General features: G+C 37.7%; 1 protein-coding gene across 4 annotated transcripts in view; it reads left to right on the top strand.

Moving 5' to 3' along the window:
- The window catches only part of MYO1B (myosin IB), a 158,491-nt gene that overhangs the window by 83,043 nt on the left and 49,261 nt on the right, over positions 1 to 26,187 (top strand). For all 4 annotated transcript variants that reach the window (XM_036237858.1, XM_036237856.1, XM_036237857.1 and 1 more), the window contains exons 5-11: positions 523 to 627; positions 5,287 to 5,333; positions 10,442 to 10,505; positions 19,067 to 19,165; positions 20,365 to 20,468; positions 22,167 to 22,314; positions 22,583 to 22,701. In XM_036237858.1, coding sequence (XP_036093751.1) covers positions 523 to 627; positions 5,287 to 5,333; positions 10,442 to 10,505; positions 19,067 to 19,165; positions 20,365 to 20,468; positions 22,167 to 22,314; positions 22,583 to 22,701 — 686 coding nt within the window. The remainder of the gene's footprint in view (positions 1 to 522; positions 628 to 5,286; positions 5,334 to 10,441; positions 10,506 to 19,066; positions 19,166 to 20,364; positions 20,469 to 22,166; positions 22,315 to 22,582; positions 22,702 to 26,187) is intronic.

The following is a 26,187-nucleotide window of genomic DNA, read 5'->3' as shown; positions in this document are numbered from 1 at the left end:
TGAAAAGGCTTTATTCTTTGCTATCGAAATCCTTAGATTAGCTGCTTACTTTTTTTAAATCGAGTTTAAGAGTAATTTAGTCTAATTGTGAACAAACAAGTTTGATTTAGAAAATGTTTTTGAGAAGTTTTTTTTTTTTAATTTAAAAATATATTTGGTAAAGATACCCACATTAAGAAGTTATTTTTGGCTCGAATCATCTGTGTGTAATATAGTAATTGTATATAAATGATTGCTTTAAGAAGACAGTTCTCCTGAGATTTTGTTGGCTATGTTATTCAGAAAATTTTTAGCAGCCGGGTGATAACCTTTAAGCACAATTCCTATTATGTCTGAATTAAGGACATGTTATCAAATGGAAAAGACAGATATTTAAAAAGATTTCTAAAGCAGTATTTACTCCCAGGTATAGAGTCATTTGAAAACACTGTTAGTGGGTACCCTAACCCGAATTTCCTTCCTCCAAAAATTTTAAAAAATATTTCTGTTTCATTTATTAACATGGCTTGTTTTCATCCACAGAGGCCAGCAAGCTTGTTATGTCCTATGTAGCAGCTGTTTGTGGAAAAGGAGCAGAAGTTAACCAAGTCAAAGAACAGCTTTTACAGTCTAACCCAGTCCTGGAAGGTAGGATTTTCTGTGTACATCAGGTTGGTGTGACTTGAACAGTAGATCCAGTTTTCAGGGCACCTCAGATACTTGATGTGCTGGGTGGTGGGCTGGGAGAGAAGAGGAAAGAACCTACTGAGCAGACGAGCTACATCCTAAGAACTGTTGGCTTTAGTGCTTAAAGGAGGCAACAGTTTATTCATGTAAAAGGAGCTTTCACACTTAGACTGTTCCCCCCCCCCCTTTTTTCAGTTTTTATTTGAATCACTTAAATTTTGCTTAAGAATGATCCACCGATATTTGCATTGGACTTGGTAGCTAGGAAAAACTTGGTGGAAAAGAGCAACTTGAGCATAGTGATACACATGGCTGCTTATTTCTGTTGTCAGGGAAACCAAGGTTATGCCAGGGAAGTATTTAAGGACCAGTGTTTTCAGGGCAATAGAGAGCCAAAACCTGATTGTAGAGCTCAAATTCTATGTGTGGTCATCTGTATTAGTCAGCTCTGGCTGCCATGACAAAATACCATAGATTGGGTGGCATAAACAACAGAAATTTATTTTCCAACACTTGTAGAGGCTCAGAAGTCTAAGATCAAGGTGCTGGCAAGGTGAGTTTCCTTTTGAGGAATCTTGGCTTATAGGTGGCAGCTGTCTCACTGCCGTGTGATCACATGACCTCTTTGAACATGGTGGTGGTGGGAGCCTGGTTGGCTTATGACCTCATCTAACCCTAATTACCTTCCAAAGGCCCTGTCTTCAAATACCATCACACTGGGGTTAGAGCATCAACATGTGGATGGGGGAGGGGCACCAACATTCATTCCGGTATCCCATCAGAAAACAAAGCCAGAGGCCAGTCCCCTTAATGCCATGGAGGTCGGCCTGAACCATTAGTAAAAACCATCCTTTACTTTGGAAACAGTAAATCAGAGTCTCGCCCTATTGGTGACAAGCCCTTAACGTTGCTTTATGTTGTAAGCATGTTTTAATTGTCATTTAACACAGTCATTGGGGTAGAATAGAGTTTTTGAACCTTGGCACTATTGACATTTTGGGCTGGCTAAGTCTGTGCTGTGGAGGGCTGGCCTGTGCACTGTAGGATGTTTGGCAGCATCCCTGCCCTCTACCCATGAGGTGCCAGTAGTCCCCCTCTCCGTAGTTATTGCCATTGAAAATGTCTCCAGACATTGCCAAATGTCACCTGTGGGGTCAGAATCACTCCTAGACCACCCCTGGCCCAGAAGGGTAGTTGGGTTCATTCAACCTTTTGTTCAGTCATGGAATGTCAAAATCTAGCATGGATTAAAGCAGAACTGCTTTGGGGTAGGGAGGATACCCTCAGTGTGGAGGGACAGAACCCTGCCTGTTGTTTTTGTCTAGTGGTCCCAACCTTTTTGGCACTAGGGACTGGTGCTCTTATGAGAATCTAATGCCTGATGATCTGAGGTGGAGCCGAGGTGAGGATGCTAGTGCTGCGGAGCGGCTGCAAATACAAGCTGGTCCACCGCTCACCTCCTCCTTCGTGGCCCACTGACCAGTACTGGTCCATTGCCCAAAGGTTGGGGACCCCTGGCTGGCCCCTTCCTTCCACTTTATTACAAGGAAATACCATGCATCTTTATCTCTCAGACAGTGAAATAAGAGCCATGAAAATACTTTAACTTTGTGAAAAGCAAAGGCTGAAACATCTATTATATTTTTATTGATCTTTATTCCCCTTCAGTACTGTAACGAATAAAGAGGTATTATAGAAAGTGCTCTGTCTTCATTTCATTGTTTTAGTGTTTCGTTTTTTGTTTACTGTTTTTTGCTTTTAAGTTAGGATACTGTCCATGTGTTATATTTCTGTGTATATTTATTTTTAGAACGTGATCTAAAGGAGAAGCACTGTGGAATGCTATAGCTTGCCTCTGTGATTAGAATCTGGCCCTTTATTCAGTGGTTTTTGAAGCAAAGCTCCAGTGCAGGAAATGGAAGAAATGTCTGCTGTGGGCATGCATTATCTTTTATGGGAATGCTTTACTTTTTAACTGGAGCTGCTACTGTAAATGAACATTTAGAACAATGAACTTAAAAAAACAATTGAGGAATGTGTCTCAAGTGTTCTATAATGGAACACTTGTTTTTGGTTCTGTGGCTCACAATAAAAGACGTTAGTGTTTAGAGCTATGTTTAGTAATGTGCAACTCAGATTTGTTTGATGAAAAGATGGTTTATGGCTTGCAAATGGAGCCTTGAGTAAAAATTTTTTGAAGCAATTCTTTCACTTGCCCTTGACCTTCAGACCACAATAAACTGTCTTTTATGTACCAGCATCTTGAGCTGGACTTTGGAGCTGTGCAAGTTAGTTAACTTGGCACGCTTACGTGGTCTCACCCACCGGGAAGGACTAGCCTGTGAAAACACGAAAAATGTCATGATCTTCATGATAGCTAGGTCAACACTGCCATTCTCAAGATGTATTTATTAAAGCTTTTTAGCTAGTAATGGACATGGGATAGTAATGTGAACCTCTTCGACAGACATCATTGTTCGAGTATTTCTCGACTGTGCAGGTTTTCTCACTCAATATAGCACCTCAGTTTGTTTTCAGTTAAAAGGATTTGGTGTCAGACCTACCAAACCATACCCATTTCAAGGGGAATGTCTGATACAAAGAAACATTCTTTGTCCTGACTTTGTAAATTTTGTCTTAACTGAGCAGGAGCCATCTATTTTTTAAAAGTTGAAAACATAAAAAAGCCAGCCAATTTGAAATACAACGCATCAGGTTTGGCTCCCGAGTATCCAAGGTGAACTTTGACTTTAATACACTTTCCCGCCTGATCTGGTGGTTGCTTTTGCTGTAGCCGCCAGCCCCCGAAAGACACACAGACCATCAGAACTCAGTGAGTTATAGGAAACACTCTTTATTCAGCCAGCCAGGTCTGCCAGGGGTACGCAGACCCCAAATTAAGCCACCTCGAAATGTAGTGGTACAGGGTTTTTAAGCCCCAAATCCCATTCTTTTCATTCTGTCTAAACACAAAGGTCTATCCTCTATTCACTAGTTGTCAACTCACAGGTCAGGTGTGTAAGCGGGGTTACAGAAGCAGAAAGTTTGTTTAGAATGTTATGTTCCTATAATCAAAGGCCTACGTGCCCATAGCAACAGTCAAACAGAAATTTCCAGTAAGAGTCAATTTTTCAGCCACCACACTTTCAAAACTTGGACTAGCTTTTAGTTCTTAGTTGGCATTTGAACTCTTGTTACTCTAATCTTACTCTCACCATTTAATTTAATGAAGTGATGCAGTTTTCCAGGGATTTGACTCCTGGTCTCTTAATCTAAAGATCCAGTTCTGTTCACTACATCATCGTATCTGTTCAGTCCTTGCTAGCTGCAGCGTGGTCCAGAGATCCCAGTAACAGCATTGGGGTAGTCGTGGGGCATTGGTAGAAATGCAGAATTTCATGCCCATCCCTAGACCCACTGAACAAAACATCTGCACTTGAACAAGATCTCCAGGTGATGGGGTTTGCATGTTAAAGTTTGCGGTGTCCCCTGCTGAGCTTCCAAAGCATCAAAGAGGGATCCTCTCTGCTTATATGACTTATATTTATTTAACTTAATCCTCTGCTACAATGGCCCGGACTAATTGGCCCTGCCTTGCACATAAGCTAGGTGATACAGTCCTTTTACCTTATGACACTGTGAACTACCCATGTTAAACAGGATCACTCCGTGCCTGGGAAGTATGAACCCGTGGCTCTTATGTGCCCTCATTTAAGAAGAAGTCCTGCCAGAGGATGGGGGAAGGAGGGAGGTAGGCAGGGTAAAAGGGGTCAAATATGTGGTGACAGAAAGAAAACTAATCATGGGAAGTGAACACACAATGTAAATATATATGCCTTACTGTTAAAATGTACAGCTGAAACTTATTGGGTTTAGTTAACCAATGTCACCATAAAAAAAATTAATAATAATAACAAAAGGCAAAAAGGGAAAATAAAGTAAAAGGAAGTCCTGTGGGAGAGCCTGACTCTGAGGCAGCAGAGATTGGAACACTTGGATTTTGCAGTATGGGCCAGTTTGGTTTTCATTATATTCTGGAAAGTTTCAATTCGGTCTGACAGACAAACTGTGTAGTATTTTGCCTATTGGAAATGACCTTAGGTTTGAAATCTCTTACTCTTTTTGTTGCGTATTTAATCACATTTAAATAGCTTACTTAAAATTAAGTAAACAAAGCTTCTCAGGGCTTATTCTATCTGGAAATCTTACTAAATTTCACAAAATCTTTGGTAATTTTAAGTAGGAGTTATCTCTGAAATAACCTTATTCATTGATGATGATGATTGGAGAGCATAGAAGCCTGGCTTGCTTGCCACTCAATTGACTACTGTCAAAACAGTTTAATTAGAAGAGATGAATTAGAAGAGATTAAGTTACAGTAATACTTAAAAAAATTCCATGAATTATAGGAATGACTCTTTTTTATGAACTTATAATAAGACATGGCAGCTTTAGTATGCTTCTGTTAAGTATATTTCTGTGGAAATTCTGGACAGAAATGTTATTGCTACAAGTTGTATTTTCTAAGATTTATAGATGTTAAATATTACATTTGTTTTATCTCTGCTCAAAATTATTTTTCTGTCAATTTTAACTATGCAACTGTTTCTTCCTTAATAGCTTTTGGAAATGCCAAGACTGTAAGGAATGACAACTCCTCTAGATTTGTAAGTATTTGTATAAGCATAAGTGTTAACACTAATATTTAGCTCATGTATGTTTAAATAACTAGTAGATGTTTACTATTTCTTCATACACAAATTTTAAAAATTAGAATACCATTGCTGTTGAGATGCTAAAAGTTTTATAAGGACTATTTTTTGCTTTCTGGAATTTTCCTTTTTAATTCCTCTTGGAGTGACAAGCTATTTTTTTTTTTTTTCCCCACGAGTAATTTCAATGAGGCTACTTAGAATCACTCTTTACTTATCTGAGTTTTGGTATTTAGAAATCGCAATTAAGAGTCAGAAATTAAGTAGAAGAAAGAATAAGCTGGGTGTCGAGTTTGTATACTCTATAGCTTTTGTCTTTTATGCAGCAGGATCAGAATGGATGGAGGTATATTCTAAAACTTTAGAAAGTAAAATCATTCAGTTTGGCAGTGATAACTAATAGGGTCAGGGAGGGGGACTGAATAGCAAAAACTGAAGGTAGTTGTTTGGAATTTGGTTGAGGTGGAAAATGCCAATTCTACTAACGGAACCCTTTCCAGCATCATCTCCCATTGCTCTCCAGCATATACTCTGCACATCTGCCCACGGGGATCTCTAGCTGTGCCTTGATCTATTGTGCCTCTGGTCTTTACAGGGACAAAGACACTGCCTGGAGGCAGCTGAGGAAAATATGTTGAGTGTGATGATGGCATTTTGAATTCGGGCCCTTTTTTCTATAGTTTAATGAATTTTATAAATTCTGTAATAAAAGATCATTTACTTTATAAGTTCTCTTCTCATATGCCTTATTTGGGACTGTTTTCTGTGATCTTTCATGCTTCCCGTCTCCAGACCCTTCTTGCCCTTTCTCTTCCCTTCCTCTTTAGCCCCTTTTGGTTTTTTCTTACTGGAGTCATCCATTACTTAAGGCAAGAAAATGACCTTCCATGGAGATAGTTTTGATAGCTTGGAAAGTGGGAGGTTCCTAATTCAGAAGCTGTGAATTTTTTCCATTGGATTAGCCCCTTCAGTTGTTAAACTGATTTGAGCCATGCCTTTCCTCCTTGCGGTAACATGGCTAATCTCATTACATGAATAGAATTAGAAGCAAAGTGTGGGCAGATAGAAGTAATTCCAATAGCTCAAGCTTTTTTATGGAGATTTTATTTTTGCTGTTTGTAAATTACACACACTTTACAAAAAATATTTGCAAATAGATTTAGCCTATAGACTATAAAAGTAGAGAAAACCATATTGCTTAAAGAGTCATTACTACTTTGTGACTCTGAAATCTAATGAAAGGCTTGGAAGGTGATTTGACTTACTAAGAAACTTCAGAGAAATCCTATTATAACAGGATTGGGATTTGAGATTAATACTGGATTATAAACTAAGTCATTTCATGCCACATTTTAGTTATTTCTCTGCTTTGTGGTCTGTCACTTGACCAGTACCATACTCAAACCCATGTTGTAATCTTATGGTAGGACTCTATTGTGTTTAAAGCTACTACTGTATGTAATAGTGGTTTGACTCCAGAGAATCGATTTCCTTTGACAGTGTTTGATGGATTAACCAGAATTGTTCGCTTTGGAGCGTCATTGAGAAATCTGGTTGATCCTGCAGTGGTTTAGTTAGGCAAACTTGTTGTGGTTGACATTTTAGACCAGTGCTCCCTTGAAAATGACTCACAATGTCTCCCACACCTCTAGCATCACCTCTAGTTTGACATATTAAGCTTCCATTAAGAAAGGGACTCACTTTTTTTTAAATAATAATAATAATAATAATAATAATAATAATAAAGCTTTGGAAGTCATTGCTCTCAGCCAAGGATTTCAGGGGAGGGGAGAAGAGTAATTTGTTGAATATCTGCTGTGTACAAAGAGCCAAGTCAAGCACTGATGAGTATAGGAAAGAACCTAGAGGGTTGGAAAAATTTTATTACCAAACCTCTCATTCAGTAGGAATGAAAAACCCAAGTTTTCTTTAAAAACTCTATTTTTTAAGCATAGGTCTCCCTGCATCTCCTCTTGCAACCTATTATCCTTTTCCTACCAGCAGCCAGAGTGATCTTTACAAACTTGTCTCATCACTGCCCTACTGAAAGCCTTGGGTGGTTCCCCCTTGAACCTGAAATATAGTACAGGCTCCCTGGGTAGGTCCTGCATAGGCTGGGGGGCCTGCTCTGCCCTTGTCTGCCCTTACTCGGTCTCTGCCACACAGGCCTTCGTGACTGTCAGGCCTACCAAGCACCGTCTAGCCCTAGTCTTTGCAGTTGCCTATGCTCTGTCCTCAAATCTTTGCGTGGCCTGCATCTTGTACTATTTAGTTATCGCCTCAAATGTCCTTTCCATGATGTGTTTTCTAGACTCTGTGACTTCATCCTGTTTTTATTCTTTTTCTAGTATTCATTAATCTTTGGAATTATTATATTCACTTCCCCTGTTTACATGAGAGTGGGATCCATGGGAGCAAGATCCTAGGCCTTCTTGTTCACTTTGGGGCTTCAGTTTCTAGAACAGTACCTGGCACCATAGAGGGCACTCAGAAAACATTTTTGATGTTACTTTTAAGAAGCTTACAAACTAGTCAGAAAAAATGGACATGTTTTCTAAAAGTAATTACAGCACAACTCATAATAAGTTCCCCATGAGAGATGCAGATGAAGTTTTATGAAGCTCAGAATAGAGAAGCTGGGGGAGTCTGGGGCAGCAGACAGTCCTGAATGGCCTGTAAGATTTATATGTGCTCAAATCGAATGGAGAGCAGGCAGAGCTGACACTACAACAGCATCATGAGAAGCCAAGGAGAGAACCAGTGTGGACCTGCACTTGTCAGTTAGTGGCTAGACCAGAGGGTCTGGTCTGGAAGGGAGCCACGGGCCAGAGAGCTGGAAAGGTGGGTTAAGGACTCAACTGGAATATCTGATTCAGGGTCTCGGACTTTATTTTGTAGGCAGTGGGAAGCCACTGGTTATTTCTGAGTAGACAGTGACACAATCAGAACCAGGCTTTTGGCAGTAATGAGGATGTGGCCAAATGGGATGAGTGCCATACCAATATCAGCAGAATTCTCAGTGCTGTCCAATGTTTGATCCTTACTGAGTTTCCTTTTTCATTCTCCACAGTGTTTATTCTACTCTCTTCAAACATCCTATCCTTTACTCTTAGCTGATTGGCTGATGATATTTTGTGTACTTCACAGAAATCTCATCATCATCACCATCTTTCTCCTAATCTAAACCTTCAACCTTTTTTGCGCCTCACCTGTCCCTATATCTGTATATACACCTTGCTGTCACACTGGGAAATTTTCACCCCTGGTGTCATACTGATCCTAATTCCTCTACCTGTGCTCTATCCTATGGCCTGTCATGCCCAGGGACCCCCTTGCGTCAAAATTGTCCCCTCTCATACGATCAACCTCTCACTCTCTTGTGATGTTACCCTTTCCCCCCTCCTTTGTAGCTGCTTTGCCTACTTTGTCCTCTACCATCATGGAACATCACTATATACTTGGTTGCCTGAGCCAGATTCCTGGACTCTTTAATCCTTGTCCTCCTCTTTCTTACCTTGTACATCCACCCAGGACCTATCATTGTGACTCTCTGGGTAGCTCTCAACTGTTTACTTTTTCCTTTTAAAGCTACCAACATTTCTTCTCTGATTACTGCCACCTCCTCTCAACTACATTTGGTTTCGTTCTTTTCCAGTCTATTCCACGCTAGCCAGACTGATCTTGTAAAGAGGCAAGCCTGATCTTGGCATCCTTGTTTAGGAAGCTTTAATGCCTTGAGTTAGCTGTCAGGAGAATGTCTTGATGTCATGATGTGCTCCAGCTTCCCTCACCAGCTTCACAGATGCCGGTTCTTATGCCTGCTCCTTCCTGCTCTCCCACCTCCTTGCCTGCCTGACTTCTGATACTTTGCATTTAAGCTAGGACAGGCTTCCTGCTCTCCTTTGTCCTCTTTCTTTGTGCATAGCACCATGGCCACTGTAGGATGTGTCCCCATACACAGTAATGCCCTGTTTACCTGTCTTAATTCTCCCCTAGACTGTAAGTTTTTGAGGGTAGGAATTGTTCCTTGCTTTCCCTTGTGAAGGCTTCAGTATCTAGGAAGTAGTTGATAGACCTTCGCTTAAAAATAAGTGAAGACTTTAAAATGGCAGATGACCTATGATAATGAAGAGGAGGTGAGAGAGCATGCATGAGCTAATAAAAGGTAAATTGCATCGTTGACTGGGTGCCATGCGATCATGTTTCTTCTCCCTTACCATTATTTTGAAAATAGAAAAGAGTTAAAGTAATTCTTTGGGAGAATTATTTATAAACCATCTATCTGACTATTGCTAAGGTAGAACATGAAATGAAACCAAAGACTACTTATTAGATCAACACACCTGTTTCCAAACAAAAAACAGCTGTCAGGGCTATTCTGTTAGACTTGTTACTTTTTAACTAGACAATTATAGACCAATTCTTTAAAAATCGTAGTATGAAAGCCCTGTGTGTTTCTCTGTGTTTAATGCACAATCTGTAAAGTGTAATATGAACCTGGTTATATATTGCTGTGTAATCTAGATCAAAAGCCTAAGAGAGTAATACTGTTCAGTGTTTGATTCTGAGCTGGCCAAACCACATAATTATGTATTTGATTTGAGTAGATATAAAAACAGTACTTTTAAGTGTTCTACCATCCAGTGTATGTTTAGAGTTTCTAGCCATGGCTTAAAACATATTTTGCCTATAAAAATGAAATAATTTATCTTTTCAACTAGTGCATATACAAGGAATACTTATTTTTGTTAGTTTTATTCTTGACTCGAATATACATACCTTTCAGAATTTGAAACACAAATCTGAAATGGAAAAGTTACATGATGGCTGAGAAGATCTATTCTTGAATTAGCAGTGGAATATGTTAGTTTTGAACTAATGTGGTATTTAATATGAATTATTCATGGAGGCATATTGTTTTGTGTCATGGTTACATAAACTGTATCTTTCTTAATTACATTTAAACAAATGTATAAAGAGCTTAGTATGCTATTCTTTAATAAGATATGCTGACTGCCTATTTTGAGGTGAACCTGAAAACTCACAAAGTATTTTTTTGACAGGGCAAATATATGGATATTGAATTTGATTTTAAAGGCGATCCACTGGGAGGAGTGATTAGTAACTGTGAGTATTTTACTTGAATCCTTTTAAAGAAGTTCAGAATAGTAAAGTGTGTATTTATAATAGAATATTTTAACTACTTGGGTCTCAAGAGATGACTGTAAGAATATATTTTCTTGTACTACTTAGACTTTTAACCTAAATATTTCAGGTTGTCTTATATAATTTAATATTTTTTAAGGAATACTTAATCTTTACCTTTGAAAAACTTTTTAGGAGTCTGCTAAAGAAATATGTATTAGTCCAACTATATTTTATATTCTACAGATCTTTAAGCCAATCTAGTAATAAAAAAGATTCTGCAATGGTTATTTTCTTTAACAAAATTATTTTATGATTAAAAACAAAATAAAAATAGTTGATTTTAATTTAATAACTTTTTGGGATAATATCCAACCTAATGAGTGAACCTGTATTTCAGTTTTTATTGTAAGACATTCTTTTGTCTTCGGGTTTATCTAAAATCGTTGAAATGTGATAGACCCATTAGGTAGAATTACAAGTTTGTTAGACTCCTTTAATCATGATTTGTGATTGTAGAAGTGAAATTTTCTCTGTCAAAGATGAAAAAACGAGCTGTCAGGTGAGGTTTGCTTAACAGCCCCATGTCCAGAGTTTTCTAAAGTGGACGTAGTGGTCAGTACCTGTTAAAAATATAGCCTTGACGTCAGTGCTTTGTAGCTGTAGTATATGTGGCACTGCCCTGATGTCTGCTTGTGTTGATTTTGCAGTTGATTAGTTTGAAAAATTTAAGATGATGACTCAGGGTTTGTGTGTGCAATTCCCATTGGGGCCATGGCCTGGTTATCTTTTTGAGTCCTTTTTTTTTTTTTTTTTTTTTTTGAAGGCCACACTGTTGAACCTCCCACGACATTGGCTTGGCCCCCTTACTATCCTGTGGTGCTATTGGGATTGTTAGAATGAAAAAAATCTAAATTTAGACTCAGAAAAAAAAATGAGAAATTGACTCAGGTATCCAAAGTCATGCTCATTATATTTGTTATAGTAGTGGCATTCCTTCTTCAAATGAATTTTCATACCAAACCCCACATATGAAACAGATAAAACAAGACCTTATCTAGTTTAACAAGAGATGGATAGCCAGGACCCCTGGACTCCCCAGTAGTCCCTGAGATCTTCCAGACAAACTCTACAATTAGAGGAATACCACTTGAAAGTTAGTGTTCTAAGTAATTTGGGCAAACTGTCCAGCTGATTTTTTAAAAAATATTTAATCACTATTTGTAGGGTAACCTTCTAGAGCTGGTTTCCTCATCTTTCTAACAATAAGATTGAATTGAATAAATTCTATGGTTCTTCCCATTTCCACCATTTTGTAGCTTTTAAATAGTTTAATTTTCCATTTTACTTTGCTTGACTACACACTATGTGCCATGCATTGGGATTATCTGTGTTTGCAAAAATGTATAGTTACTAGAGGAACACTTAAACAGAAAGTTTTAGTATGAAATGAAATTGGCTAGGATAGTGCTGCTTAGGTTAAATGGTTTTAATATGTCAAATATGGAAGCAAGAATTATGCAAACATATATGATGTAACCAAAAGCAAATGATTATAACCCTGCTAAAGCTTGTTAGGCAAGCTCCTTTCATGATGTATGATAGGTATTGAGAGTTATATAGGAAAAGTATACCTCAATTTTAAACCACCATTTCAAGGAATGATTAATTTTTATTCTGAAAGATACTCATAAATCTTTAGCATTTATTCTGTGTAAGACAAATTAACTATTACTAATTTAATAATAACACTGATTTTTTAAAATGAGGGTAAGTTTACCGTTTTCATTATAGAACTTATATCTGAACATTATGGAATTATTGACCTAATATTACTTTTGAGGCTATTTAAAGATTACTTTATTACATGTATTAGAAAGTAACTTAGATTTTACATATGAAGTTTTAAATTCCAAACAAATGTCTTCTACCCTCCAATTCTTACGGTATCCATGGAGAATAAATATTAAATACTCAGTTATTTTCCAATTAAGATTACTTTATAATTATGAATGGATTTCATATGGTGTTTGTTACCATTGGTTCCCACAATGAAGTTATATTGAAATTTGTGGTAGTGGGAACACCCTGGTATTTTAGAGTATCCTTTGCTTTGGAGAGGAAAGGAATACATTAGTGGTGAGAGCAGGAAATTTTACCCTGCATAGATAGAAGACTGACTCATAGGTGGTCACTGGGAGTTGCTGCCTACTGGTTTTATAAAGGGGTGTAAAGCAATGGGTAAACACACTCTTGTTATCTCCAACCTACCAAAGGTTAGCTTCTTGTGGCCTAGAAAAGAACACAAGGTTTGCCATTTTGTAGGAAGTGTATTTTACCTCCTTTTCCAGCAGCTACCTAGTAAAAGTATATATTGTTGGCTGTAATTATTAGCCTGAAAAAGGCACAAGATCACTTGAGCCAGTTGTGTACCCACGAAGTAGAAAAGAAAGCCAAATAGCTTACTCTCTTTTTCTAAAAGAGATGCTATAAAACTTGTCTTGAACTCACTTAACGCTAATAATATCCCTGAGGTTAGTATCATTAGGAGAGAGGTGTTTAAAAAATACAAAATGGTAAACATTTACTTCATTTATGGAAGCACGTCCACATGTTTGGTTGATGTTTGGTTGAGATAACATTTCTCCTACTTTGTTAATGCTTGTTGGTCTCATAAAATTTATACATTCATATTTGAGGATTTTGGATCTAGTGTTATGCACTAGAAACTTTCGGAAACGTGATGCTTTTATTAATAGTCAGTCTCTTGGTGGTAATTTAGACGAGAAAATGTAGTACAAGTCTCAAGAGATTTTATCTCCTAAAAGAATAGCACGGAGATATATATGCTATGAAAAAGTCTCATGATTTCAGGTGTACATATACCTGCGTCAACTGTAAGGACAGGAGATATGGTTGTCTTTTTCACAGTAGTTTATCAAGATCCTAGTGTAATACTTGACACACAGTAGGTACTCAGTAAATGTTGGGGATGAAGATGGAATTGGTTAAATATAGGCAGGCCTTACATTTTCCTGCTTCATTATTGGGGCCATATTTATGAGCTTACTTACACAACTCATAGTGGTTTTTCACGTGGTTTCTAATGTCTAAACAAAAAGATAGCAAGTTATTTAATTCTCTTTGTCTCCGTTTTTCATCTTTGTAATGGGATAATAATAGTACTGATCTCATGGGGTTGTGATGAAGTATAAATTATACGTTAACATATAAAGAACTTGTAATAGTTTCTGGCACATAGTAAGTACTCAATAAATGATTGCATTTTAAAATTATTGTATACTTATGTGCTTATTATCTCTAACTCTTAGCCAAATGTATACCTATAAGGACAGAAATTTACTTTGGTTCATTGCTGAAAGAGAGCAACAAAAATAGTGTCTGACGCCTAATTTATATTTGTCGAATTAATTAATTAATTAATTAATTATCACAAATATCAAGTATACAGTGCACAAGTATGGCTATGACATAGAAAAATCTATTGAGAAATAAAACTTCTGCTTTATTGGATATTTTTTCTGAATATTACAATTTTTTTTTATTGAGGTATAATTGCTGTGCAACAATATATTAGTTTCAGATTTACAACAAAATTATCCAGTATTTTTATATGTTGCTAAATGATCACCATGATAAGTATCGCAATAGAGATGGTGTTAAGGGAAAATTGTACTGTCATGGCATGCCAGATGTTTTATATCCCTCAGTGCCTGTAACCTGAAAATAAATGGAGATCTGCGTGAGATCTGGCTGTGAGACAGCCCTCTGGTGAGCGTTCACATCAGCTTCCTTTTACTGTAATACACGTGCACAGTAAACAGTTTGTAAGAAGACATTTGCCCCCTCGTTTTTAAAGTCTGTCATTAGTGAAACTTAATTGTCATTCTTGAGGGTTATGTTGTCTATTTCCAGAAAAGTATAGAGTTGATTTGAGATATATATATTCTCGCGTGCGTGCGCGCGCGCACACACACACACACCCTAATATATGAGCAAACGTTAAGTTCATAGTCAGTTTTCCACTGAAACAACTATCAGTTATGCCCAGTAACTCACTGGTTATTTGACACTTTTCCTTTAGGGATGATTATCCAAGACAAAAGGGAGACAAATTGTAGTTACTCAGATCGTAGGCCCATAATTATTGCTGAATATATCATTTTGCTTTAACAAAAGGGCATAAATCGATGTGGAAGAGCCCAAATGCCGCTGGAATACTTTCTTCATAAGGTTTGTCTTTGAGCAACTGGAGAGGAGCAAGTGGGGGGGGGGCGGGGGTGTTGGTCTGTGTTCCACATCATGGGCATTCGTCGTCATTCTGGCCTCACCGGCAAAATGAAGATAAAGTTAATTAATTCTTCTGTAAGCCTGAATCAAGAACGTGGATCGTTTCTTTCTTTTTTTTTTTTTTCAGGAAGAGAAATTATGCTTAAAATAAAGAAACTTTGATCGTACTATCTAATCCTTCACCAGTTATGTTCCAAAGTGATGTGATTTTTTTTTTCCTTCCAAACCTCTACTTCTCCTTTTATTCTTTTGCCTATTAAAAGACTTCTTTCTCCAGCAAGTGCAAACATGGACATTTTACATCTTTCATATCTTTGTGCGAGGAGGTTTTTCTCTGACATGCACAGGCAAATGTACGTTCTGTGGACTAGCTGGCAATTAGTCAAAACTAAGAAAGCCTCTATAAGATGGCCTGGTTCTGTGAATACATAGTCAAATGGCAGGGGCATGGGTGGGATTGGTGGAGAAGTTCTGATTCCAGAGTTACACTGTTCATGCCCATTGATTTTCCCCTTTAGAATGGCTTAATAGATGCTATCTCTTCCCTTAAAACTTAAATTTATATCAAATTTAATGTGAACTTAAATTTATATTTTGAGGAGGGAATGTAGCTGCACTGGATTGAAGCCCTCTGTATCTACATATTCTGCATTCACAGATTTAACCAACAATAGATTGAAACAGGTAATGTAGAGCCCAACTATATGCTTTGTTCTATGCCATTTTATATAAGAGACTTGAGCATCCGTGGATTTTGGTATTTGTGGGGATCCTGGAACCAATCTCACACAGATACCAAGGAACGACTGCTTATAGAGACTCTTATACTCTCTTTTCTACTAAATATTTGGCATGTCTTGTACTCCTCTGTGGAAAATCTTGTTAGCAGAGGCTCAGTCAGTGTTGGCAGAAACATCTAAAGCAGAAGAGAAGGCCGTACCAGTGTTTTGCTTTCACTTAATTCAGGGGGACATTTCAGTAGATTGAAATGGTCAGGTGGTGAGTCCTTGTAGCAAATTGAATTTATGTTCTGTTCTTTGAGTAATTATTTGATATGGCTGCATACTGTTCTATTATATTGGTGCGCGGACATAGAATATAGAATAATTAATGGTTTTAAGTACGAGTAAATTATTTTGGGGCATTTTCCCTGATTACTTTTATACCTGGAAACTTGTAACTTATGAGAAAAGTCACATAGAAATAGGCCCTAGGGTAATAGACTAAGCATTTTAGGTGGTAAAACCTTCAACTGTTTTGTAGTAAAAGTTTCCTCATTTTAGTTGTTTAGATGAAGTCGTATAGTTTATGTAAGTACACATTTCTAAGTGTTTATGAAGATTGCATCTTTTTGCTAGAAAATTATAAAGAGCATAAGCATGATACCTTAGTCACTCGAAGCTTCAAATTCTGGCTTACGGCTTAGTGACAACGTGATGTGAGCCTCATTTTCTCATCTATAATATAGGATTATAAAACCATCTTCGGGGAGGTATTTATGGTTGAATGTGATAACAAATGAAAAACACTGAATGCACAGGGAAAGGTCAGTGAAAGTTCCCTCTCTACCTCCCCTTCGCATTTTTCCTTTTTAGCACATATTGCATTATGTTTCATATTCGAATGTGATAGTAATGACTGATCATATCAGTGTATGTGGTTCAAGAAGTACATTGTCCAACATTTCTTTCTATACTCTTTCCAAGCGAATATTATTCTTTGACTTGGTGGCTGTTATCTGCCATCTAATGGCAGAATCTTAAAAGCATCACCGTTTCTAAACCCTCCATTGTTTATGAGCATTTGTTCCAAAAGTGCCAAATATTAGGCTGGCCAGTATATTGCTGTTGGTGCATTGTGGCCCTGTCGTATGCTTTGAAGGTATTATTTTGTGTTTTGAAGTACCACAGTTGGCTCGTTAGAATGTAATTGGAGAAATGCTGCCAAACAATTGCCATTATTATTAAAGTATCACTGTTAGGTGGGAGGGCAGCAGGCTACCAATGCTTGTGAGGCATGGTAGGGTCTTAGCACTACAGGAGGAGCCTGGGGTTTGTGGGCTTTGACAGATGAAGGACACTTGGTCACTCTGCCTACTCCACCCCCACCTCATGCTCTCATAAGGACCTTGGCATCTCACCCTGGAAAGAAATGCCGCTGTTGGTTTGGTGGCGTGGGAGTGACCCTAAGCAGGTGGGACTCTTGTGGGCCAAGAGGAAGCAGGTCTTCACGTTGGCAGTCAGTGCTGGGCTCATCTGCAAGTAGTTCCTGGCACATAGTGGGTGAGCAATGAGTGAGTCGATTGAAGGAATTTGTGCATAAGCGGATGAAGTACATTGTTGCATTTGTTCATATTTTTCATGTAAATCAAGTTACTTTCTTCTAGGCTTGAGGAATTTCCTGTAAGGATTGGCTTCTCAGTGAAGATCTGCCCATGCCCTGTGGGTTCTTCTAAAACTGTGCCAGTTCTCTCAGATTCCCATGAAAGCTTGGCCACATGATTAGTAAAATCATACTGCATTTTTATCCTTACCTAGTTGCTTATTTTGTCTTCTACTCTGCATGTCACTACTTATTAATTGAAATATTCAATTCTTAGAGATGATCAATATTACATAATCTTTAAATTTTATCTCACGCTTTCAATTTCTGTTTTCTTTCTTTTTGCTAAATATAAAGTCTTCATTATTCGAGGGCATTGGCAGTCACCCAAGTCAAATGAGAACTGGAGATGAAAATTAAACCACCATAGCATCCTGTTCCTAATAATTTTTGTAATTACATATTTTTGTTCTCTTTTTAGTTAGCTTAATTTTATGCTTCCTTATAACTCATCTCTTCGTTTTTACAAGTGACCTCATGCGTTTAGAGTGCCCTAAGGCTTCTCTTTCATCACATCTACACTCTAACTCTACCTAGGCTCCTTATCGGATGCTGGTATGAATTCCAGAAATACAAATTAAGATCTTCAATGATGATTTCTAGAGAAATTTCACATTATTCTCTTCTTTATGCATTGTTTGGATTATGTTTAGATTTTGGTCTGATTGGAAATCAAATGTATCTGTTCTCTAAAATTAGTGCTCAATAATGGCATCACTGATTTGGACTTTTATAAATAACTTTGTCTTTGCCCATAGAATTCAGAGCCTCTCTTGTATTACTGGTCAATGATAGGCAGGAGTCCACGCAGGAATATTCTCTGCCGTCTCCTCTGTACGGCCACAATGGCTCATTTTTGGTTGGCTGGCTTTTCTTTTCTCTTTTCTTTTTTCTTTTTCCTGTTCTTTTTTCTCTTCTCTTACCTCTCCCTTCCTCTTCCTTCACTTCCCCTCCTCTCCTCTCCCCTCCCCTCCCTTTGCTCTTTTTCTTTCTTTCTTTCTTTCTTTCTTTCTTTCTTTCTTTCTTTCTTTCTTTCTTTCTTTCTTTCTTTCTTTCTTTCTTTTCTTTCTTTCTTTCTTTCTTTCTTTCTTTCTTTCTTTCTTTCTTTCTTTCTTTCTTTCTTTCTTTCTGAAAGTTTGAAAACTTAATAACACATCAAATTTATGGGATGAAAAATTATCTAGAATCAGTGAAAGTATACTGTCAAATATCACCAAGTTCTATTAATGAGAACTATTTTCATTCTCTAAGACTTCAAGATATCAGGAAAATTCTGCTTCAGTTATCCCAGTTAGCAGGGCATGTAGATATAGGATGGGTTCTGCACTTGGGTCAAATGATCTGATTTCAAATCCTACCTAAACTCTTGGACAGTCAGTTTTTTCATCTGTTGAATAATACCTTATAAACTGGTTGGGAGGATTCAGTGAGATAAGTCTATAAAGCACTTAGCACACAATAAGATCTCAAAAATATTAACTTTTTTTTTATCATTGTAATTATTTAGTGGATTAGTAAAGCTATATTTATTTCATTGCTTGATTTGATTTGTAATGCTACATTTTGAAGAACTTAATGTCATCATATATTATATAAAACCAAGAGAATAGCCATGTAAAACTACATTATCTTTAATCAGCTTATTGATTATATTGTTGAATTTATTTTGCATATTCACTATTGTCTAAAAGGAACCTCGATTGTTTAATATGGTGATTTTAGTTAGAGTTGAGCTTCATGAAAAAAGCTGAAAATGTAGTTTCTGTTGTTACTAATATAAAACAAAGTGAAAAATGAGAGGGGTTTAAAAGCAAAATTAATACTATACTATGATTTTATTTTCTCTTTAGATCTTTTAGAGAAATCTCGAGTTGTTAAGCAGCCAAGGGGTGAAAGAAACTTCCACGTGTTCTATCAGCTGCTCTCTGGTGCCTCGGAAGAGCTTCTCAGTAAGGCCCTGTTTCTATGTATTAATTTTTAAGTGTTACACATTTCCCAAAGCATCCTTTTTAAAGGTATCCCTTATGTTTTTCCCCTTCCTTCTTAAAAATGTTCCATGGCTCTGGTTGAAATGAAGAGCATGGTATGTTTGCCTTTAGCACACCCCAGCATTTGTTTGATACATACTCCTGTACCTCACCAGATACTGCGCCCTGTGTCTCAGATGGTTTACTATAAGAGCTAGATGTTGGGGGAGGGCTTAATCATAAAATTAAAAAATAAAATGGAAGAATATAATTATTCTATTTGGAGAGAGAAAATGGTCAGGGAGCTGTAGATGAGTACAGTTACAAAAAAATTGTTCAGTGAAGATTTAAAAGTAATGGGAAGACACAACTGATACTAGAGTTAAAAATAATGATCTTTGGATATTTTAGAGACTACGTAAGTGCATAAGTATAGTATTCAATAGCAATAGTCAAGTGATAAAAAGTTTTGAACAAATGGTTCAAACAAAAAGAGCTATGGATAATCAGCAATACCTGGGGGGACAAATATCCTTACTAATATTTAATAAATGTCATTAAAACAACTATGAAGTGTTCACTATGCATACATTAGCGAAAGTTATTAAAAAGGATAATCCTGGCAGAGTTGTCAGCACTGATCTACTTAGAGCTTCTGGGTGTCACTTCAAAGTGAGAATTTTTTCCTGGGGGGCTAATTAGCAATCCAAATAAGTCATAAAATGATCAGAGCCTACTGCCCAGGCACACCAGTTTTTAGAATATACCCCAACGAAATAATTCAAAAGAACCCTAAAAACATTTTATATGAAGACATTTATCGCCGCTCTTTATTTATTATTATAAACTGGTGAGAGCCCAAATGTCCAATGGTGAGGGAATCACTAGGCAGACATCATGTTTTAATGAAATAGTACATTGAAGACATTTTATATCATAAAAGTATGGGAAGGGCCTTACCCATTAAAAATAGATGTAAGAAAGCAGAGCCTGAAATATGTACAATGGTGATAAAGTGATTTTTAAAAATGTTGTTATTGTTATTTGGGCATTAGTTTTTGTTCTGTTATTTCAATACAGAATATGAAAGTCATTTTTTTCTGAAGGGTTAAAGGAATGACATCTTAAAGATAATTAAATTTATTGAAATAGCTTATCAATTTGTATATGTGATTCAATAGATAAACTTAAACTTGAGCGGGATTTCAGCAGATATAACTACCTGAGTCTGGACTCTGCCAAAGTTAATGGAGTGGATGATGCATCAAACTTCAGAACCGTTAGGGTAAGATTAATCTTCCTATTACTCTTTAAAATGGGTAACCCTATACCACTCAATCGGAGTTGGTAACACGTCTGCGTTTTCTTTAATGTATAACTCATACTCTCTAAGGTTTTAGAATTACGTAAGAATTTGTTGTATTTTTATAAGTTTACTGGTTTTACTAGCTCAAAAATCATATAATATTGTGAAGTCATGCTTTACTGGAGCATGTGATCTTACTGTTTATCAAAAGGAGCTTTCTTATTATATTATCTTGGAGTTTGGACTCTTTTAATGTTGTTCTGAAATACTGAATGTTTTTTTTTATAGCCACGTTCAATAATTAATTTTCAAATGTGAAAACTAAACTTAACATGTCCTAAGGTTATGAAGTCAAAACTCTTTGAGACAGAAAGTTGTTTTTATACAGTTTTCAAAAAAATTATGAATAAACCAAAATGATTAGCATTTTATGTTCATTGGAAAATTTATTTTAATTTGTATTCTATGTTCTATGTTTATGTGGCACTTTGAAATTTACTCCTATTAGGACATGGTATGATAACTGTTATTTACTTACAAATGAGACAGTTGTGATGGTGGGGAGGAGGGAGGAGGAGATCGGATTACAGATGAAACAAGATTGGCATCAGTTAACCTCCAGGCTGCGGACCAGCACCTGTCCGTGGTCTGTTAGGAACTGGGCCACACAGCAGGACGTGAGTGGCTGGCGAGGGAGCACAGCTTCATCTGTATTTATAGCCACTCCCCAGCACTAGCATCATTGCCTCAGCTCCACCTCAGATCATAAGGCTTCAGATTCTCATAGGAGCACTGGTCCAAGTGCCAAAAAGTTTGGGGACTGCTGATAATCTTTGAGGGTGAATGGAAATGACTTGAGGTTCTTTTCCTGCTCTTTTTACTTTTGTATCTGTTTGAAATTCTAGGTAGCCTAGTCCTATATAAATAAACAAATGAATAAAATAAGATGGGCTATTCTCCAAAAAAAAGCATTTCTTAGAGTACGTCATTTTTATCAAACCGCAAGCATCTCCATATGAGAGACCTGTGGATTCCTGGACATGATTTTGAGACTTGAGTTCAAGATCAGTTCTAGAACTACTTTGCCTGGCAAATCGTTGACACTCAGCAAAAATTTATGACTGAACAAATGTTCCTTGTTACCTATCATGCGTTGGATCAAGCACTTCACCTTTGCAAACCAGTTTTTCTCATATGTAAATAAACAAGGAGATTTTTTATAAGGAGTTGTGAAACTTTTTTTGTTTGGTTTTATTTCTAACAGAACCCCAGTATTAAAACACACACACACACACACACACACACACACACACACACACACACTCTCTCTCTCTCTCTCTCTCTCTCTCTCTGTGGGAACCCAAGGCTCAGCTCTCAGCCTCTTCTCCTTCTATCTTCCTTCTTATACCCACCCCCCATCCCCTCACTTTGCCACAGTACACGAGATATCTTAGGGCTCCCAGGATCACAACTTGAAACCACTGGAATATAGCCCCACATTGGTGCTACATCAGATCCGTTGATAGGTTTGTCTTTTGGAAGGTTTATTCTGGGGCACCTTGTCTTTTGTTGTTGTTGGTTTTGGTTTTCTCAGAAACATATCTGTTATATGTTTCATTAAAAAAGAAAATAAAGAACTATAGAAAGAAAACAGGAACTTTTTTTTCCCCCTCTCAGAATGCCATGCAGATTGTGGGTTTCATGGATCACGAGGCCGAGTCTGTCTTGGAGGTGGTGGCGGCAGTGTTGAAACTGGGCAACATCGAGTTCAAGCCAGAATCTCGAGTGAATGGTTTGGATGAAAGCAAAATCAAAGATAAGAATGGTAAGTCAGTAGAGAATCAACTCTGTTTAACAAATTTGTTTTGAACCTCTGACCCCAAATTTTTAATTTAGGAAGTAAAACTTGCTTTTCATTGGTTTGAAAAAGCTTTCTGGCGAAACCGAGCAGAAACATCATTACAGCTACACTTTAAGTCATTTGATGTATATGTTTTATACCATTGAATGTGATTTAGAAAGAACATCCTAAGCCTTGAAAGTGACTATCAGCAGCACATATACAGTCACCTTCTGTGTCCATTCCCCAACAGAGTTGAAAGAAATCTGTGAGTTGACTGGCATCGATCAGTCAGTTCTAGAACGTGCATTCAGTTTCCGAACAGTTGAGGCCAAGCAGGAGAAAGTTTCAACTACACTGAATGTGGCTCAGGTGGGTGAAATGTTGTGTGCAGAAGTGAGTTTTTAAAAAGTTTTTGATCCTTTTATGTAAGTGGAAATAAAAAATGTACTTTGCAAGTTATTATCTTAACCTTAATTCTGTATTTTAGGCATCCTTCTAGGCACTTGAGGACACAGCAATAAAATAAACATTAGATCTCTGCCTTCGTGGAGCTTAAAATTTTGGCAGGAGGAGCCAGGCAATAGCCAATAAACCTAGTAAATAAATAAATTTGTCTCCTTTGGTTCAAGCGGATGATGAGCGCAGTAGGCAAAGAAAATAAGTAGGGTAGAATAAGGGAGAGCCATAGTGCTGGGGATGGGGAAGTTGTGGCTGGGTCAGGTGAGAAATGACCAGTTTTTTGAGCATGAGTGGCATGATCAGCCTTGTATTTCAAGGGGTCATTACAGCTGCCCTGTGGAGAGTAGAACTAGCCGAAGGAAGATTAAAAGCAGGGTGTCTTAATTTGGGCTGCTGTAATAGAATACCATTGATTGGGTGGCTTAAACAAAAAACATTTATTTCTCAGTTCTGGAGGCCGAAGTCTGAGATCAGAGTGACGGCACAGTTGGGTTCTTGGTGAGGGCCCTCTTTGTGGCTTATAGATGGCCACCTTCTCTCTTTATCTTCAATGGTCAAGAGAAAGAGGGCAAGAGTGTGAGTTCGAGAGAGAATGTGTGCTCAGGCGTCTCTTCCCCTTATAAGGGCGCAGTCCTGTCATGGGAGCTTCACCTTCATATCCATAGGCAAACTGAATTGCCCCCTGAAGGCCCTACCTCCAAATACCATCACACTGGGGATTAGGGCTTCAACATAGGCTTTTGGGGGGTACACAAACATTTAATTTACAGCACAGGGGAGCTGTGAGGAGTAGTGTGACAATTCGGAGATGATGGTGACTTGAACCAGAGGCAGGGGCAGTGGAGTGAGCAGTGGTCACATCTGGATATATTTTGAAGGTAGAGGCAATGAGATTTGCTGATGGCTTGTTATGTGATATTTTTACTGAATTCAAAGAGTTTGCCATTTGGGGTGTTCTGTGATTGTTGCAGGTAGTTTTATTTACTTGCAGCAAGTGCAGGAGACAGGATTCACATCCAATACTCTGTTTCCCCTGTAGGGAAGTTTAGCTATTGCTTATATACACTATTGGGTTAATCACATGTTGATTTCTTCTTGGCAGTTGGCTAAACTTATCTGTATTTTGTTAATTACCTATTGATTTCTTCTTTGCAGGGGGTTAAACTTATCAGATTGGGTTCTGATCAAGTTCATCAGGTTACAGCTACATCTGCAAAATACTATGCTACTTTTTAACATTTAGCAAGAACAGCATGTAGTAAGAATAAGAATGGCCTAGACCTTGAGACCCTTGTCCTATATAACAATATGAAGAAAGAGAAGAGTCAAGGATGACTCACATTTTTGGTCCGAGCAATTAGAAAATGGAATATCCACTTACTGATTTGAAGAAGGCAGTGAGTGGGAGAAGCCAGCTTGTGGTTAAATGGCCAAGTTGGCCTCCTTGCCTTCCTTATTGTACTGTCTTCATCTTCCACACTTAGGACAGTGAAGTCTAAGACACAGATCTGAGATGCTTACTTCTTCCCTCCTTTGGTTCAAGTTAAATGGATGGTGAATGCATGCATGTACACGTAGGCAGCTTCTGGAGACCCTGTGAGCATAAACCCTTTGTTCTATGGCTTAAACATTTCCCCACCTGTCATTGCTCATCTGGACTAGAATTAAATGACTAATTCAGGACTTTTCCCACTCAGGTCTACTTTGTCCACCTGTATTTTCGTCTTCCTTGTACTTAGCCTTAAGCACCTTTAGGACAGTAGAGTGGATTTAGTCTTTCTCTCTGCTGCTCTAAACTAGTCTTTACTACTAACTCAAGAAGGCTTATGTGTTTTTAGGTGAGCTATTTGGCTATGGAAAATATATGTAAGTTTGGTTTGTAACAATTTTTTCCTAGCTATAACTGTTGTGTTTCTTTTTTCCTAAATTTCTACTTCTGCCATCAGTTCTTTCCAAGTCAACCTTACTAATTCAAAGTCAGATGATAAGTGACTCAGTTTCTCAAGAAAAATATGTTGAGAGCCTGCTCAGCACAAGATGTAGGATGTAGACCATAAGTAAGGACATGTGGAATTAAGAAAGACTTTATGGAGAAGATGTTTCTGAACCAGTCTTGATGGATTTAGATATATAAAGAGTGGACAAAAGGTCATTTCAAAAAGAAGACAGTGAGAAAAGCCAGGTTTGGAGTATATATCAGGAAGTGGGTTGATCAAGCTTGGCTACAGCTGTCGATATCTGAAGAGGCTTCAAAGCAATATGGCTGGAAGGTTAAATTTGGAGTCAACAAGTGGAGCTTCTACAGCAGTAGTCCTCAGACTTGAGGGTGTATCAGAATCATCTGGAGTGTTTGTTAAATACAGTTTGCAGGCCATACCCCCAGAGTGTTTGATGCAGTAGGTCTGGGGAAAGACCGAAGGATTTGCATTTCTACAAGCTCAGAGGTGATGGTGCCACTGCTGGTCCAGGGACCGCATTTGAGAACCACTGTATCGAAGGTCACACTGAGTTCAGACATTTTCAATAGCCAGAGTGGGAGTTCTTAAGTATATGGTGATATGATGGAAAAAACCTCTGGTGTTTAAGAAAGCCCTTTACAAATATCCGTATATGGAAGATATATGGATGTATTTTGGTCTGTTTTTATTGCGTGTTTTACTCTTGCTTTTTTATTCATTCTTTACAGAAGCAAGGCCCAGGTGCTTCTTACTTTATAAGCTTGAGTCATCTTGCATCACTGTGTAAAACTTTTCCACATTCCTTTAACCTTTGGCATAAAAGAATTTAGCTTGAGATCCTTGATTATTAAGCTCCTATTCAAGTAATTTTTTTTTAATGTAAGGTTCAGAGTATTTGTTTCTACTGATCTTTTTGCCTAGAAGGTTTCGATTCCAGTGAGAAGTGGTTTACTTTATTAACTTTTCCTCATAGCTTCAATTCTTGGGCCACATTATCATATTTATTGCCTCATGCATCATTGTCCCCAGGGCATTTAGATTTGTTTCCTCAGATATGGTGCTTAATATTGAAATGATGGAAACTAAAGACAAAGTTATCATTCGGCTTTCAGCATGTGTTCTCTCCTTGACTTGCAAGGCCCTCTGTAATCTAACCCTACACAGCTTATCTTAATTTATTCTCTACTAGTTCTCAATGTCACACTTTTACTTGGTGCCCTTGGTTCTGCTTGTCCCTCACTCCACATGTCACTGCCCATTGCTTCTGTATCTCTAAATGGTCCACCTAATTGCACCTCATCCATTGATCACATTGGCTCTCTAATTCTCCTTGATCACATTGGCGCTCTAATCCTCCATTTTTTTAACTTTATTTTTCTCCTGCAGTTTGGTACTGCCCCTTGATTGTTTCATTCATTTTGGTTTGACCTCCGCATTC

This window comes from Rousettus aegyptiacus, unplaced genomic scaffold (assembly GCF_014176215.1).
Source record: "Rousettus aegyptiacus isolate mRouAeg1 unplaced genomic scaffold, mRouAeg1.p scaffold_m13_p_2, whole genome shotgun sequence".
Classification (NCBI taxonomy): Eukaryota; Metazoa; Chordata; class Mammalia; order Chiroptera; family Pteropodidae; genus Rousettus; species Rousettus aegyptiacus.
The sequence above is the reverse complement of the archived record's forward strand: the minus strand, read 5'-3'. Positions and strand labels throughout refer to the sequence as shown.